Raw genomic sequence first — 18,818 nt, forward strand, 5'->3', positions numbered from 1 at the left:
TCTCTTCTTCCTCTGTGCCACAGAGCTGCATCGCTGTCCAAAAACTACTAAAAACACGTCATGAACACACACACACACACACACACACACTCCGTCCTGCTGCTGTAAATACCCGCTAGAGCACCGAATGTGGATTCATCCGCAGCAGAAAGTAGTCCCGAAAAACAAACGCGCCGTTTATTTCCTTTTCTGAGTAACGTTTGCCGCTTCCAGCAGTTTCAGGAGATGACGGCGCCTTATTTTGAAACGAACGTACGCGTTTGAGCAAACAGGTTTGAGACTGGGCCACGGACGACGCCGAGAAGCTCAAACACTGCCGCTCTTTTCATGGGGTTCATTGACAGTCGAACAGAAAGGATGAGCTCCTCCTTTGAGAGTTCAAACACATAAATAAAGTTCATACCTGGTTAAAAAAAAAAAAAAAAAAAAAACGTGACCCCCGTTTCTCACACACACACACACACTCGCTGAGAAAGGGAGCTTAACATTGTGCTCTATAGTCCGGCGGGACAACAGTGCCAGAGGAGGGAGCAGCGTGTTCTCGGGGTGAAAGAAGGGGCAAGGAGAGCACTGCCAGCACCTCCTGCTAATCTGAACAAGAGGAGGAGGAGGAGGAGGAAGGCAGGGATGGATGGATGGATGGAGAGGGGAGAAGAAGAAGCAGGATGGAGAGACATGCTGTTACCAAAACAAGTTAGGATTTTTGGCGTCTCGTTGTCGCTGGATCTTTATCGATAAAGCTACGGTCAAAGCGGCAAAAGCGTTCGTCGGTGTGGTTTCTGAGCGGAGGAAGATGAGAACACGGAGGGAGGTGAAGCGGCAGCTTTAGAGGGATGGTGAGGAATTATAAAAACGGTGACGCGAAAAGCAACGCACTTTGAAGAGACACGAACAACAGAAAAATCCAGAGCGCTCGATTATCAAACAGCAAGTTAAACACTAAAATAAGAGCGAAGTGCAGAAAAGACGAAGAAGAAGCTCAGAGAAAAGGTTAGAGGGGTGTGAGAAGAAGAGTCCTCGGAGGTTCAGGGGTCCTGCCTTGAATGTTAACACTGTTACACCACACACACACACACACACACACACACACACACACACACACTTGCCAGTTCTCTGCCTCTCATGTAGAACGAACGAAAGAACGAACGAAAGAAAGAAAACGAGTTAATCATTTAGTGTCGTAATGTGATCTGACTGAGCTCACACACATCTGTGCACGTGTGAGTGTGTGTGTGTTAGTCCAGCTGAGTGCATGTTACATCTACAGACTCTATATGTGCTCATGTACTCATAGTATTTCCATTGACTGTGTGTGTGTGTGTGTGTGTGTGCGCATCAGGCCTGTGTAACCGCAGCTATGCAGCGCACGGCGTGCTGGACCGCAGTAATGGAACCTGAGCGTCGATGAAGCCACCAGGCCTCACAATCCCCGCTCTGTCTGCACCGGTTAAAGGCACAACCCGCCCAAACACAACGATCCCACATGTGCTGTAAAGCAGAAAGACTCAGGCCGCCGGCGCGGCGTGAGGACGCGTTCAGCCACGGAGAGGGCGTGTTTGTCAGTGCAGGTCGCCATAACGGATTCAAATGTTTCCCGTCAAGATCGTTCAAAGCTGCGACCGTTAAACCCAACATGTGATCTTTTTGAAATGCTTAAACAGCATTGATCCTGTAGTTTGATCTGGTTAACAATTCTGGTGAACTGCGTTTTTTTAGTTTGCGATCGATGATCTTGGCTTAATAACGTTAATTTTTGCAAATGCTGAAAGTGGAGTGAATGCAAAATCATGCCAGTATGCATGTTTGCAGTGCAGAAGGATTAGCAAGCATCAAAACCTTTGCATGTCTATCACATTACAAGCCATGTGCATTGTCTCTGTGTGTTCCATCAGTGCAACAGGAAGAAAAGCTGCCTTCAAATGCGCCTCATGACTTTTACCGCTTCAGCAGTCATGAACGAGTTTTAAATACGGTGACCAAGAAAGAAGATGTTGAAGTTCTCTTAAACTTTCCGCTTGCAAAGTTACCGAAACCACATCAGATGGTTGCTCAAATGAGCTGTCCTGATAAAAACGACCGCACTCGAAGGCACCACGAGCGGACAGAGAGAGATTAAAGGCCGACTTCACCGTTAAAATGAACCGTTGCCGTTTCTGCCTGTTGAAGTTTGAGGAGTTTGGTTCGTGAACGCGCGGCCAGAAAGAGCCGCAGACAGCGGGACAGGTGAAGAAGACGACGAGGAAGAAGAGGGGAGAGAGGGAGGGAGAGAGAGCTGTCATCGCTGTGTCAGATGAGAGAGTGTTTGGTCTGCAGGACTGTTATTACTCTGCCCGCCGTCATTTACACTTCATCACTGCACAACAGAGACGAGAAGACAGGCTGGCAGAGATGGACAGCGCATTAGAGAGTGTGTGTGTGTGTGTGTGTGTGTGTGTGTGTGTGTGTGTGTATGTGTATGTGTGTGGGTGTGCGCAGACAGGATATATGCATGTGTGTGTGTGATGCATGTGAGCTGCAGCTAATGTCCAAACTGCTGAAGGCCAAATCTGACTGCTTATGAAAGGAGGAAACAATCAGTGATAACACTTTGCACCTTTGCATAGAAATGTGTGTGTGTGTGTGTGTGTGTGTGTGTCTGGCACAGGCTCATTCATAAACTTCAATCACACAACACACACTTACACACACTCTCTCTCTCACACACACACACACACACACACACACAGAGTACAGTCTGAGTCTCTGTGCCATGTGTTCATTTCCTCTGGTCTGACCCAGATTCAGTCCAGCCTGTCTGCACCACATGTGTGTATTTATGTATGTGTGTGTGTGTGTGAGGTATCAGGACCTGCATCCAGAACAGCAGGTTTCCCCTCGTTGACTGCGAGCAGCATCTGTGGACATCTGAGTGTCGATATCAGTTCTGTCGAACGAGGAAACTCGCGCTGCAGCGACCCCCGACGGCCATGTGAGTAAGTTTTCTGTGAGTTTAAAGAACTTCATTACCCATAAATCTTAGGGTGCTGTATTATGAACCTGTACCAATACAAAAAATCCACAATATTGTTTTTAAATTCACATCTAAACCATCAATTAATTCAAAACCACATCTGGGAACTTTGCACTTTGGTGACCCCAAGTGGCGGCAGGCGGTAGCTGCTTTACTGTGAAAAGTTCAGCGTTCAGATAGAAATCATGTGACGTTATTTAAATGAACTGTGTGTTTGATGAACCTCTTCATCCACCTCCTGGTGAAGAACTTTCAGCGTCGTCTATTTGAGTTTCACTTTTAAATCCGACAAATCTTCAGTGTGTATTTTGTGTAAAACTGTTAATTTCTGCCTTTATGTTGTAAAACGTGTTAACTGGAGCAGATTTTAAGACAAAAACCGGAACCAGAACTGAACACAACATGATTTATGAGTAAAACTTACTCATTACTGTTTCATCTCAGGAACACAAATGTAGAATATTTCTGTAGTTTGTGAAACTTTCAGATCAGTTGTTCATGTTTGTGTCCATAAATCACATGCACCTGTACGGAAAGCATGTTGGTGTGTGTGTGTGTGTGTGTGTGTGTGTGTGTGTGTGTGTGTGTGTGTGTGTGTGTGTGTGTGTGTGTGTGCGCATAACCAACGTGTGTCTGTATTGATACGTGCATGACTATGCACCATGTAGGTAGTGCTTGAATGTGTGTGTGTGTGTGTCGGCGCTGTTGTAGCGCTCCTGCCTGGCACCGCCCCTTCACAAAGCTCCAGCTCCTAATGAGAGCAGACAGCTCTTTGGCAGAGTGACCAGAAAAGTATTTCTAACTGCAGATCACTTTAAAATGGATCCGTCAGAAAATGTGCCGCTGCTGCAGCCGCTGCAGCTGCTGCGAGTGTGTGTGGAGCTAAAAATGTCCTGCATGTGTATAAACTCAGGTTTAAACATAAAGAGCGTTCATGTTGTTAATCTGGAGGAGACGGAGTAAAAGCCGCTCTGCAGCCTGGGAATCATCTGTGTTTAGATACTTTTCAAAGGTGGGAAAAAGATCATTAACTTTCATTAAAGCAGCTATAATCAATAGTTTTCTAACACGTGTGTCACGTGACATTTGGAAACGGTTACTTGTTGAACCTCCTGAGAATTATCGGCAGTCTTTTTCAGAGGAAAAACAGCAGACGGACGCAGAGCGACCAGCAGGTGAAAGCAACGGAGCACTTAGCAGCTAAACAGTCGGTGGAGACCAAAAACAGAGCTTAAAAGGAGCGAATATCGGCCAACTGGACACAAAAGCGACTCTAAGTACTGATGATCAGTGGCGTGCACGGGGGGGGCGACTGCCCCCCCCCGTGGCCCAGTTTTTGAAAAATGCACGCTAAAGTGCCCTCTTGGACTCCAAAACCCGTGCTAAAGTGCCCTCTTGGACGCCAAACTGCGCTCTAAAGTGCCCCCTGGGAGCCAAAACACGCGTTAAAGTGCCCTCTTGGACGCCAAAATGCGTGCTAAAGTGCCCCCTGGGAGCCAAAACGCGTGCTAAAGTGCCCTCTTGGACGCCAAGATGCGCTCTAAAGTGCCCTTTTGGATGCCAAAACGCGCTCTAAAGTGCCCCCTGGGAGCCAAAACGCGCGTTAAAGTGCCCTCTTGGACACCAAATGCATGCTAAAGTGCCCCCTGGGAGCCAAAACGCATGCTAAAGTGCCCTCTTCAGTGGCAAGGACACGCTATATGTGCCCTATGTGTGCCCTTTTTTTCCTTTCCGCCCCTGCCCTTCAAAAAGTCTGTGTAATTGCTGGACGTGTAAATACGAAGCTGTTTGCTAACAGCATCAACACCTCCACCTTTAAAAATCGACTTCAGTAAAGACCACGTAGGTTGTTTGAGACGTAGCAGCAGTTGCTTGTAAAGTTCCAGCGACTGAAAGTGTTTTAACTTGAACAGAAAGAGAGTTTTTATGGTTAAAGGAAGAAGAAGCGAACAACGAATCAGTAAAACATGACGTCTGATGTGTTGTTCGACCTTCATCACACCTTCTGCTTCGCAGCTGAACTCATTTCCAGCAGCTCGAACAAACGATCAGTGCCACAGTGCTGCTGGTCGTCCTTCACTTGATGACAAAAGTCACTTTTCAGGACTTATTGAGGCGATTTCCACCACCAGTATCGTCCTTTAATTCGGCAAAGACAAAGTTTGTGAGCCTTGAGGTTGTGTTTGGGAAACGCCTCGCTGTGATCTGTACCGTTGCTGTATTTGACATGTTTATCTCTGTCAGATGCTGCTGTGAAGGGACATCAAGGACATGCACCACACTTCACTGCCACTTCTTTCAGCTCTTTGCACTTTTCCCAGCTCTTGTCCACTGGTGTCTGAGCAGGTCTCACATGTCCTCTCCATGAGCCGCCCAGCAGCAGACTGGCAGCTGAGACACAAACCAGCATCTGGGCGACAAGGTCCCATCAGACCTCCATCTCTGCCTGTCTGGGTTCCCCACAGAGCAGATGGCTGTTTCTGTCACACACACGCTGTTTAACAACATCTATGAACCATTTCATTCCTGGCTTTCAGATTAGGTCAAGACCTCATCCCGGCCACAAACCTCTCCTGGCTTCGCGGATTCCTCCAGATTTGCTGGGCTCGTGGGGACATTTGGTCCTCATAAGCATAGACACACTCAGCCTTTCATTCCTCTATCTGACTGACGTGCCCCCCCACCCCACCCCACCTCCCACCATAATCTTGGCCGCGGTCCTCGGTTGCATTCCGGGAACGCGTCTCGCTCGGTGTCAGATGGAGCGGAGAGGAGCGCCGCGAGTTCAAGCCCCGCACACGGCCAACGTGCCTCCGCTCGTCGAGCCCCTGCTCAGCTCCCCCCCCCCACCTCCTCCTTTTGCTTTTCCTTTTGGAGCTTTTTCTCCTTCACCCCCCCGCTCTGTCTCTCTTTTTTTTTTTTTGTTTGTCCTCTCCGGAGCCATCAGGCTGACGCCCGCTGCTTGGTAGCGGGACCCGCGTGCAGCCCGGTGGGGTCAAACTCCAAGCCCGCGCCTCCTCCTCTCAGCTGATCACATCCGTCTCTCTCGCTCTTCTCCACATTCCTCCACCTCTCAGTCTGAACATGAACTCATGCACGTTCCGGCTTCCAAAGGATTGTGGGACCAATATGCTAATTCGATCAGTTTCCCCAGTTTTGAAGGAACGAAGCGTCCCAGCAATCACCGATCGATATACCTCACTGGGCGCGTGAAACAGTGACGGCCAGCACGTGCATGTCACAGGCTTCTCCTTCTCGTGCAGCCCTGCACCGCCTGTCAGTCGGCTTGTGAGAGGAGGAATCTGTGTTGCTTTCTGAAACGTGCAGCACGCTGGGAGCCACTCTGCCGAGACGAGCCCGCAGTCCGGAGTCCGAGGTGCGCACTTTACCCTCACCTTAACCCCTTACCCCTTCACCTTCAGCATCTCTCCCCTCTCCTCTTCGCTCTCTCTCTCTCTGCATAAACTTCCCAAATCATCAGCGCATTCTTCTGATTTTTGCATATTAAACTTTGGACTTTGCTTTGAAATCTGGTGGAAATGGCGCGACTTTTTATTCTAGGGCTGTCTTCTGCACAGAGACACCCTCCCTCACTAATTGCCTCCCTATCAGACATGACCGATAGCCTATCAGCCTGACTGCAGCTCGACCCTCCGCGCAGGGAAAGTCGTCGCGCCGCGGCCGCCTGACCCGACACGCTCCCGTCTGAGGTGACAAAGACCTGATCTGATCGCCCGACGGAGCCGAGCGATCGATAGCAGAGCTGTAAACTAATCAAACGTGAGGTGAAAGTCCGTGTGTGTGTGTGTGTGTGTGTGTGTGTGTGTGTCTGCCTGCCTGCCTGCCTGCCTGCCTGGCGGCGGCGGCGCGCGGGCTGGAGTCGCTCTGTGCATCTCAGGCGCGCAGGATGAGATGAACCATCTGAAATTGACCTAAAGACACATTTTTCCAGCGACACACAGAGAGAACTCGCGCTGAGATGAGACTGTATGAGCCGGTTAAGCACTGCGCATCGTGGGGCGCTGAGCCAGACTGATAAAAGTTCTGAAAAATTGCGAGGAGTTTGGTGGAAAAAGCTTAAATTGGCGCTTTTTCTACATGCTTGCACTGCTGGATCACCAACCTTACGCGTTGTGGCGCTGGTGGCAAACTCAGTGAAAATGTGTGTTATTGGTGATTAACAGGCTTTCTGCTAGTTGACATCAAGAGAATCTGACTGTCCCGCTGCAGAATAACTCCTCGGTGAGGGACCGGGATCCGTTAAACCAGCGCACGCAGTGAAAAGTGCAAAAGTGTGATGAATGAACTCAGACTTAAAAACGCAATAAACATCTGAAAGAATCGAACAAGAAATAGACACGACTGATTTCATCATACACGGATAAAGTCCCTCTCTGTGCCCGCGCAGACACCGGGACCCGCGCTGACCCAGGAGCCGTGTCGCGCTCCACCGAGCCCCCCCTCCCCGCCCCGAGGGCGCGCTTACCTGCAGGAGCCAGTGGCAGGTCTCGCCGATGAAGGGGAAGCCCATGGATCCTTTGGGCATGGGAAGCTTGCAGTTTTTATCCCGCGTTGCCGTCCATCTAAGCTGCCACAGCTGCTGGGAGACGGCGAGGAGCAGGGCCATGGACACCAGGCAGGCGGCCAGAGTGGCCAGAGCCGAAACGAGGTCGAAGCTGTCGAACAGCATGGTGATGGAGAGCCCGGCGGTCTCTCTGGAGCTCTGGTCGACTTTCAAAAAGCTGATGAAAGTTGCTCGGAAGTTTCTTTAAACTTTGTATTCGTGACAAAAATGGGTAGGTCTGGATCCCTTGGATGATTTAAAAGTTGGCTTTGGAAGTTTTTTTCCTTTTTTTGCGTAAAAGCGCAGCGCTCCTTTACGCACTCCAAAGCCCTCTGGAAGTGACAACAGGCGGTTGTGTTTTCAGAATGAATGAACTGCGTGGTGTGCGAGCTTCTCTCTCAGATAGATTGAATGTCTGTCTCAAAACAGTCACAAAGTGGCGTTTCTGTGCGTAAAAAGTGCAAATCAAAGTGTCGTCTGAGCGCAGGAGATGCTACAGGTGAGCTGTGCTGCCAGGCTCCCCGTGTCTTCAGTGTCACAGCTCAGCTTGTAAAGTGAAAAAATAAAACCATTAAAACTCACTTTGTTTTAATGGTTTAAGCATTTAGGACAATAATCACAGAAGACCGGGGGCTGTCCTGGTGTTTGAAATCTCATTTTTGGTCTCGTTTGTGGCTCAGTGACTTGAAATGAAGTCTGAAACTTGAAGGCACGCAGAATCTCAAGGTGACACGTTTATGTCAAAAAGCTGGGACACCGTTGGACACGTGGAAAAAGTGAAGCCGAGCCCTGGAACCAACAAGGGCTTTACTTTTTAAAACTTCTCGAGGGATGGAAAGACTTGGTTTGGGGGAAAAAATGAACGAAAACTCTTCCAGGAATCGCGTCTCTCTCCTCTCAACTCTCTCCCCCCTCAAAAAATGTTTAAAAGTCTCTTTGCAAAAGTTTTAATCTCTTCTCTGGAGCGAACACGAGGAAGGTGAAGTTAAGTGTAGACTTTTAAGATCCGTGAGCGTGCAGGAATGAAAAGGTGCGCAGGAGATGCTCAGGAGCCACCGTCCTCCTTCTCCTTCTCTTACTTTCTGTCGTCCACTCTCTTCTCTGTGTACCTTTCTGTTTCTGAGAGCGCTCCCCTCTCTCTCTCTCTCTCTTTCCCTCTCTCTCTCTCTCTCTCTCTCTGTTGGCTGACTATACAAGTCACCCTCAGTGTGCGTGTGTGTGTGTGTGTGTGTGTGTGTGTGCGTGGATGCGTGCGTAAAGAGTGTGTGTGTGCGTCAAGCCAGAGGCACCAATGAGTGTTTATATAGTGCGGAGGCAACTGGAAGGCGAATAGGCGGCCAAGGGCTCCCGTCGCCCCCCTCCAACCCCACCCCACCTCACTCCAGCGTCGGCTCGAGAGGGAGAGAGACTCCCCTCCCTTTCCCTCCTCCTCCTCTCCCCTTCCTCCCTCCATCCCTCCCCTCTGCTCCACCTCTTTCAGCTCCTGGAGGACCCCCCTCCCTCCTCCTCCTCCTCCTCCTCCTCCTCCCTTTCCCCCTGCCCTCCCTCCTCTTTCTCCTCTCTCCTCTCAGAAGCAGGGGTGGTGTAAAGTGAGCGGCAAGCGGCGCAAGAGGAGAGGAGGCTTGGAGCGTGCTGGAGCTGGCAGAGCGCCAGTGAGAGAGAGAGAAACGGGGCTTGCAGTTACGTTTATGACTTGTGTCTCCGTGCAGGACGTGCGCACTCTTGAACTTATCACCTGCGCACTGAAACAGCGCCGCGCACACGCCGGGACTGATGCAGCCTCATCTGTACCGGCTCGAGGAGGCATTAGAGTCCGAATCCACAATAAAGTTCTTTGTAGTTTGTTTAAAAAGTGAGCTGCTGCTGTGAAACGATCCGGGTTCGCTCCAAACGAGCCACGGATCTCAGACGCGCCTTTACGCGCGGAGCCCGGTGCGCATTTTTCACACTCTGATCCTCCGCTGTGTGTTTTCCCCCGCCCGCGTTCCCGCTGCATGATGGGACGCGACCCGCGGACCTCGGACCGAAACACACATCATCCGGCACCAAAATGACACGCGCCAAACGGCCGAAATCTGCCCGAACGGGTGGACGTTTTGGCCTCACAGTTAAAAGTGATTCATGACGTCATCTCATGTACAGATTATCACATTATTCTCTTTTTTTTTACTCGTGTGCGCACTGGAAGAGCGCAGGGGTCTTGCTCGGGGGCGCTTCAGCAGAGAGTCAGAGGAGAGTCTTCCAGTGAACGATGACAGCCTCGCTCATCCTCTTTCTGTCTGTCTTTGCTTCCTCATTTATATTCTTTAACTCTTTCCTCCCTCCCTCCCAGCTGTCTCCCTCTCTGCTCACCTTTACCTTTCAGCCTCTATATTTGCATTTTTATCACATGAGCTCTCACAGCCTCTTAATTTGAGCAGTTCTTTGGTTCACTGATGTTCCCTCACCAGCGGGTGACTTGAACGCTGATGACCGGTCTGACTGGTCTGGCGTCCGTCTCACTGCGGGGTCACCGGTTCGAGTCCAGCTCCCGTCCCCCAGGCCACGCGTCCCTGTCCTCGCCCGGGCCTCTCCGTCCTGAGCCTTTATAAAACAATCAGATCAATCAGACGCAGGCGGAGGGAATTCGGGGCTGTTCTCGGCTGCACCACCTCCAGTCCAAAGAAAATGACTGGCTTCAATTAGGTCCTCTGACTGTGATCAGGAATATTATTGGCCATTATATAACAGAGGCAGGGTGGAGATGCTGACCCCAGCCGCACACACACACACCTGCAAAACGTCATTCAGATAGAAACGAATTTAAAGTTTATCCTCTTTTTCTTCATTCATTGCTTCTTCATTTAACCGAATCTACTCTTCATCCTTCTCTCTTTTTTGTCTTTGATCATTTAGTCTCTGCTGCTGTTGTTTTCGCCTCCTTTTCTTTGTTGGAATCAAAACTTTTCTCCTTTTTTGGCACTTTTCCCGTCTCCCTTCCTCTTCATCCCTCTTCACCCATTTTTCTCCCTGTCTTTTCTTCCTTTATTCCCTCCTTCAGCACAGAATAAGGAATAAGTCTCGGAGGCATTTCTGCCCCTTTGGGATATTTCACAGAGGAACTCCAGCTCTCTCTGTGTCCTCTCCTTCTTTTCAGCGTCTCACACTCGCTCTCTGACAACGGCTCAATGCTGCCGCCTAGCGGAGGAGAGACACATGGCAGCCGGCCAGAGAGAGAGAGGAGGATGACAGAAAAAGAAAGAAAGAAAACAGAGAGGCGGTATTGCTCTGGTTTTCTCCATTGTTTGAGTTGATGGTGTTCACTCTCTGCCTTTCCCTTGTGAAAGTCTTAGAAGTTTACATTTGTGCACAAATTGCCTTCCAGCACTCTGGTAAACACACACATCTCATTAATTATCTGCTGACATGAGAGAAAGGTTAAACCCGTTTGCTAGGATGAGATGAGTCAATCTACTCTGTCCAATCCTATAAATGCTTATTGGTGACTTTCTGAGACAGCGTTTCAAGGCGACTCCATGCTCTGTTTGCCACGGCTGCTTTACTGTGTCTTTTCAGTGTGTGAGTATATGTGCAGTATATGTTTTGCATACTTCAAAGAGTGCAATTTTAGAATTGTTTTTGTGGTACTTTTTATCAACTTTCATCATCTTAATTATAAGATGTAAGTTTAGCGCAAGTGCATTAATAAAGAGTGGACAAAGAGAAAATGACCAAACCTGAAAAAGCATTAAAAAGTCTAAAGTGAAGCTTAACGGCTAAAATAAAAACAGACAATATAAAGAAACAAACGAAAGCCACAAAAAACTTCTAAAAATACACAAAAATCATCAGTTTCATTGACTGTCAGTGTCTTATTTAGTCTATAACAAGCAGTAAATGTCGACTAAGTGCGTTTAGCAAGCAGATCCCCCCCCCAAAAAAACCCCTCACAACAGCTCAAAACCTTCCAAAACATAAATAAATACATCACAATACATCCAAAAGCACTCAACATGAATGGAAGGCGCACATCCTTTATGTTCTGTATATACACGAAGCATGTTGAACCTCGGCAGACATGCCAGTGACCCGTGGATTACCGCCGAGAAAAGACTGTATGTAATGTATGTAAATCCTCCAGCAAAACAGCCTTAAGGGACAATCCACCACATTCATACACAGAAGAGCCTGTTTCTCAAAGCAGGACTCACACATTATGCAAAAGGTTACTTAAATCTTGAAGAGGGCGGCATGGGAACGGTTCAGCCTGGGAAATTATACACTCCGCACTTATGTATGGTTAATTTGGGGTTAGCATGAAGGTCGCTATGCTGCCGCCTTTGACATGTTTCATGTTTAAGACGCTGGATTTAATCACAGTTGTTTGCTACCTGTCGCCACATCTCTTGGGTTTTCACAATAAAAGCCTGAAAGCGGGCCTCTCATTCTAGCTTTGACTAACATACAGCGATTAAACCCTCACAGCTTGTAAATCTGCTGAATCAGAGCTACAAAAAAATGAATTTTAGGTGAGATGGTGGGAGTGTCAGCGCCACGGATAGCGTCACACCATCGGAGGTCAAGTGTAAACCCACCGTGACGTCACCCGTTGGTTTGTGGTCTACGCCCTAAAGCATACCCTGATTTATCATCTGTTTTACACTTAAGTGCACCGGGACTTACACAGTGAACATCATGCTGTGCTGAAGACTGGAAACTAATGATTGAGACCATAAACTCATTAGGAAAATATCCACTGAGGGAATAAATCAGGTGAGAAGTTGGGTCACTTTCTCATAGGCTCACATACAATCAGACTTCTTTTTGCAGCCCCTGGTGTCGCCCCCAGCTGGCCCTTAAAAGGAACGCACTTCCACATCCGCTTCACTTTTCAGACCCAGAAGCTCCGTCCACTTCTTACATGGTCTGTGCTGCAGATGGACAATATCACACTATTTTCTTAATATATCTATATAAAGAAGAGACAGAAATAGAAGTTATAGAAGCTAAAATTGAGTTCACCAGTTTCTAAGAAGAAAATCTGGCTCCGCTGTCTTTCTGCTGCATCTTCTAAATGCTCTCCAAAGGCAGCTGGACTGGCTTGTGGTTCTAGAAGATGTTTCGCTCGCATCCAAGAGGCTTCCTCAGTTCTAACCGGATGAGAGGCGAAACGTTCCTCAAGAACCACAAGAAAGTCCAGCTGCGTTTGGAGAGCACTTAGCAGAACCATGACCTGGATGAATGAGAATCTTAAGTTTTATTTTAGCGGACGACCCCCTCTTGGGGTCAGTTTGAATTCGCCGTTCGATGGCATCTTTGTGTCCAGGCAGAAAACAGTCCACAGACTCACATGATGCGTCAGAAAACACTGAGAACAGCGGAGAAAGGGTTAACAAAGACCGGGTTTTCTTTTTTTGTCTCATCAGTCAAACATTGTTTCAGCCTCTCAGCAAACACTTGACCACACGCCATCCACGGTTATGCTGGATTGAATGTTTGTTACAGTTAGGATCATGCATTATATCACTAATACCCGAGCAGAAATTCTTAGCTGTGATTATGGGTACGGCAGTGATGTAATCGACACCGCTGGCAGCATTAAAGAAACCATAATCACAGAGGAAAATGCCCCTGAAACATAAGCAACATTTTACTGCTACAGCTGGTCACAGTAGAGCTGGTTTTAACTATTCTATACGCAGTTCAGGAGTTTAGTTCAGTGGTTCCCGACGTCGGGATTGGGCCCCTCCGAAGGGTCGCAACATAAATCTGAGGGGTCGTGAGATGATGGATTAGAAAAGAAGACAGAAACAGTTTAAATGAACTTTAAAAGGGAAATATTTCTTTGGTGGAGCTGCTAACAGCTACCTCAAGCTCTGCCAGGTCTCTGAAGGAGTTAAGCTGTGGATGAGGTCTCTCCTGAGATGCTGAAGGTGCTGGGATTGTCGGGACATGTGGGTGGAGCTGCGATGTGTTCAAGTGGTCAAGGCCAAGCCTGCATGTGTTTTTTGTCCCCCAGGGAGTCTTGCGGCGGGTATTGTGGGAGTATCAGGTAGTAGGGCCATTGCTAAGAACCATCCAGTCCTTATATAACTGGACTGAGGTCTGTGTCCGTCCTCTTGGCAGGAAACAGGTGTTGGGCTCTGCCAGGGTTCTCCTTTGCCGGCGATTCTGTGGTTTTCATGGATAAGATCTCAAGACGCAGCCGGGGGGAAGAGAGTGTCCAGCGTTGGGACATCAGAAATGTTCCTCTGCTCTTTGCAGATGTTGTTGGCTTCATCAGACCACGGCCTCCTTCAATGGACCGGAGTGGTTTGAGAGGCGGATGGGTACAGTGTTGTCCTGGACCGTTGTGCCGAGCTGAGCCTGAAGGCAAAGCTTCTGATTGACCAGTCAACCCATGTTCCAACCTTCACCCGTGGTCATGAGCTTTGGTTAGTGGCCAAAATGAGTGTTCCCTGTAGGTTGGCTTGGCTCAGCCGTAGAGATACGACAAGAAGCTCAGATCTCAGGAGGGAGTTTGGAGGAGAACTGGCGCCAAGAGGTACCAGTTGAGGTAGTTCATCGGGACATCTCCTTTGGAGGGTTTCAGGGCACCTCTGAGTAGACCCAGAACACGCTGGAGAGATTATATATTTCATCCGGATTGGGAATGCCTCGGAGCTGGAGCTTGGTGTGAGGGACGTCTGGACGACCGTGATTAGCCTGCTGCAAACACCCACCAGCCCCGGACGAGCAGGAGAAAATCAGTGGATGGATTTGATAGATTAAAACACTTTTTTAAACGTATAAAACGCACCAAAAATGAGCATTTGCTCTAATATATATTACGCAACATGTTCCCAAATATTACAATTTAATTGTTTAAACATGTTGATCCCGTAAGTTCAGCTGAGACGGAGAAATCTCTGGTTTGGTGAAGTCTCGTCCTTTCAGAATGACTCTCCGGAGGAAAGCGGGAGCTGATGATGGAGGTAAAAGCAGCTGTGATTCACAGCTGATTCACCGACCTCTGGAGTCGCTCTGATTTGAACAGATTGTGGCAAAGCAGTGACTGTTAGTCAGAGTTCAGCCGAGGTTCAGCTCTGATTCAAATAGCTCCTGTGCGTCCGTAAACACACGGCCGAACCGCTGCCCTCCTGAAAACCCTCCGCCGGAGCTTTGCGCGACCCTGTCCGTTCCATCACAAGGTCACGACCTCTTGTGTAATGCGTCAGGCTTCCAGTGCTGCCGTGGCAGGTTCAGGGACAGGAAGACTTGGTGCTGCTTAGCCCATTAGCGCTGTTATGTGTGTGAGTTGGATAATTAGGGCGTTCGTGCGGCTGCTTTTTTTTGTACAAGCAAAGACGCCTTATCTTTACATTCCGCGGCGATGTCCGTTTAAGCTTTTAACACTTTACCTAAACACACACTCGCTTACCTCAGTTAGCCCGAGTGGAGACAGTTTGGGTGTGTGACAGTGAGCGAGGGAGAGAAAAGAGTGTGTGTGTGTGTGTGAGAGAGAGAGAGAGCGTGAGTGTATGATGATGCATGTGAGTTTTGCTAGCGAACGTATTTTCAATTTCCTCTGACCCTGGAACAACCTTTCACAGCCGACGTGTTTAACTTAGACTTTAGAGGGCTTAGTGGGACACAGGAAGCACACACGCACACACGCACACACACACACACACACACAGAAAGGTGGAGGAAAGAGGGAAAAAGGGAAAGAGAGAGTGAAGTTTGGTTTGGTTTTATTCCTTCATAACATAATATACACTTAACTTAAATGCAAAAGTATAACTAACTATAAAACTAACTTTTCTGTATTTATTTGACATTTTGCACACCTGTAAACACGGCACACAGGTGCATGGGAGAATAAATGGTGAAAAAAATCAACATTCATGGTAAATTCAGGGAATTGCTTGAATTGAAGGAGACATAAGTAGCACAGCATTTTTACATAAATGCTGTGTTACAGTGATTCCTGAATGCAGGAGTTACCATGACGATCATTTCGGCTGTTTCGGTTCAGGCGGACTTCCCGTGTGGCCGGCAGGTATCCAGATAACTGATATATGAAGACTTTCCCTTCTATGCTTCATTTTAGATGCAGATGCATTTTCAGAAAGCTAATGAGCCGGTGGAGTTTACCTGTTTACCTGCATGCAACCAAAGCCTGCTCAAACCTGATTGGTCAATACCACTAGGCCGACAAATGTCGTATATTGCCAAAATGTTGTTCTCTTTACATTTTCATTTTGCATTTTATTTGTAATTTTAATAATCTCCAGAAAACAGAGTATCATCAGTGTGAAGTGATGTTGACATGCACAACATCTACTAATACTCATCCTCACAATAAAAAGGCAACAATCTGGTGAACATCTACACTGTAATTTAAGAAGCTTAGTAAAAAGTCTCCAAAAAAAGGTTTTGTCTTGTGCATCCAAGGAAAGAAATCAGGTGGCGCAGAGCAAACCACTCGATTCTCGCACAACAGACGTATGTGGAGCGTGACAGGAAATCAAATCATGGGACGGATTTGTTCCATTTACTGTAAAATTCATAAAACAATAAGAACGATTAACATGAAACACAGTCAAGATGTGACGCATCAAGCTGCAACTTGACTCAATATTTAAAAAAGAAAAAAAAAAGAGTTGAGACACAGGTTTTACAGTCAGTAATGACCTCATTACCACACACACACACACACGTTAGTGGCACCCTAGTGACCCCACAACCTGGGTTACATTAGAGCTGTCGCATGAGGTCAACACGCTATGACATCATCACATACTGACTACTGACACACACACACACACACACACACACACGACTCCCAGATTTACAGTCAGATTAACAGTAACACACACATTTACAGGCAGCACGGTCGAATAACAGCCAAACAAGATTTTCTGTTCTAACGAACACGAAGCGTTTGCATCACGTTGTTTTCGGATTTGTGGGCGGTCTGGCATAAGAAAAAAAAAAAAAAAAAAAAACGGGGGGCTGGGAATTATGGGAAGTCTCAGCCGGTTCAGCCGGTCAACGCCAGAGGGCTGCTATTATCTGTTGATGGAGCACAAGCCATTTACGAATTAGGACAAATTCAGGCGAGTTTGGCACACGGCGGCGGTGGTTTACTTGATGCATCTGCAAAATCTGCTTAACCTCTTCAACCCTGACACACGAGCGCTGGAAGAAGAGTTCAGATCCTTTACTTTTGTAACAGTAAAGTGGAAATATACGCTGAGAATTATCGATTATTATGAGCAAAATGCACTAAAAGCACCCCAGAATGATTATTTTTACTGATGCATGGAAGCAGCATTTTAATGTTGAAGCTGCTCGAGGTGGAGCTTATTTTACCGTACTGTTTATACACTGTTGGATAGTTTTATCTCAACCAAAGCTCCACAATCAGAAGAGGATCATATGTTTCTCCACCTTTATGGTTCAAAAGGTACAAATGTCTTCGCATGAGTGTCCATTATTTTCCTGCTATCACACATCTGTGAGAAAATGCACCTATCAGTACAAAACTAGCATCAGCTTAGCTTTAGATGAGAGTTCTGGTCTTGGCTTTTAATACTTCATTCAGTCTTAACCGGTTTTAATGAAATGTGCAGCAGATAGAATGGATTCTTCTTCTTAAAGCCACACACTTGAAATTTAAGGGGAAACTGAGGTTTTAAGAGTTTTAATGGGCAGATAAATAATGATGGAGCTGGATTTGGGCAGAGAGATTTTTTCCAGTGACTGTGGAAAAAGAGGATCATCGCAGAGGCTTTTATGATATTAATTTGAAATGAGTTAACAAACCGTCCGCTGTGCAATCACAGGCTGCACCAATTACCTTTGCACATTTTTGCATCATTTGTGCTCTTAGGTAACCTCCATTAGCCAAATCAAAGCTGCGTGCGGAACAGCTGGGCAGCTGCAGACTCACGGTGATGGATAAATAATGAAAGTGAGCTGGCGGAGCTGAGGAGGACAACAAGAAAACAACAGCAGAGTCACAGAGAGGAGAAAACAACGTCGGCTGAATGAGCTGAAGCGTTAAGTCTGTCTGTAGTTACAGATGTGCTGCTAATGAGCTACGTCCTCGTTTGTTAAACTATGCAGGACATTTCTTTAGCTAATTTAAAAACACCATATAGACTCATGCAAAAGTTCCTCTCCATCGTGGTTTAGGACCACCTGACATGTGTGATGGTGTGTTTATCTGCAGAGACGCTGCCTGTGTTTTCTGCGCACTTTGCTGTGGGTGGATGTTTCTGGGAAGCAGCCTTTGGGCAGTGGGTGTGTCGCCTCCAGCCAATCGCAGCGCGCAGGCGACGTCAAGACTTTACAAAGAGGCGGCGGCCAGGCCGACACCGTGATCTGGGTCGTCTGCGTGTGAAGCTCCGCTGAACTTTCCTGTCTGGACGCAAAAACGATAAGCTAATGCTGCTGTTAGCTCGTTGGCTGGACAGAGATAGCCTGAAGGCGGCTACGCTCGCTGGCTAATTGGAGCTAGCAGTCCAACTGTTAGCGTAGCTGTTTGTTCATACACACATCTGATGAAATATTTGCAGGATTCCTCGTCACTCACTGTCCCGCAGGTAGTCAGGTGCCTCATGCAGGCGGGTGGTGCTGCAGGTGGTGCACCAGGTGGGGGAGGGGCTAAGTTTGAAAGTTGCGTTTCCAATCCCTGCACGTACCTTAAATAAACTCTCAGTGAATGTCGGATTAATTTAAGGCTGCAGCTGGTTTTGTGCCTGTGGCGGCGGATCCAGATCTAAAAGTCCAGAACTCTGTTTTTTCTTCTAAAAACTGATCCTTCTGTTGATTCACAGCACAAACCGACAGAACACATTCAGGGACGTTTCCTTTGCAGTCTTCTTTCTTCACCAGAGTTTAAAGACCTAAAAAAAAAAAACACAAAGACACATTGTGGTGATGAATTTCGTCGGAGGAAGAGAACTATCTGTGCTGGGTTTGATGCCCACAGGGTACCGGGTCAGTGACTAAGTGTGGTTGAACAGTACAGGATTTCATGCAGATTCCTTGAACTAATTAAGTACAAAGTGCCCCCCCCCCCCCAAACCCCTCCGCCTCCTTGCCAAATTTTCTGGATCGGGGCTTGTGGGAAGACTTCTGAGTAAAACTAGGATGTGGGTTTTTTATGCTGCTCCGCGAGGTTGGTGTGCGACAACTTAATTAGGACTTCATTTGATCAGATCTGTGTGTTTCCAGCGGTGGCTTCGTGTCTGCAGCGAGGAGGGCGGAGCTCAG

General features: G+C 47.7%; 1 protein-coding gene across 1 annotated transcript in view; it reads right to left on the reverse strand.

Annotated features, from left to right (window-relative positions):
- LOC121626623 (cytochrome P450 26B1) overlaps positions 1 to 8,682 on the reverse strand; it is a 33,299-nt gene extending 24,617 nt beyond the window's left edge. The window contains exon 1 of the mRNA XM_041965233.1: positions 7,497 to 8,682. Within this exon, the coding sequence (XP_041821167.1) occupies positions 7,497 to 7,700 (204 nt within the window). The 5' untranslated portion in view covers positions 7,701 to 8,682. The remainder of the gene's footprint in view (positions 1 to 7,496) is intronic.
- Positions 8,683 to 18,818: the final 10,136 nt, after the last annotated feature.

This window comes from Chelmon rostratus, chromosome 23 (genome assembly GCF_017976325.1).
Source record: "Chelmon rostratus isolate fCheRos1 chromosome 23, fCheRos1.pri, whole genome shotgun sequence".
Taxonomy (NCBI): Eukaryota; Metazoa; Chordata; class Actinopteri; order Chaetodontiformes; family Chaetodontidae; genus Chelmon; species Chelmon rostratus.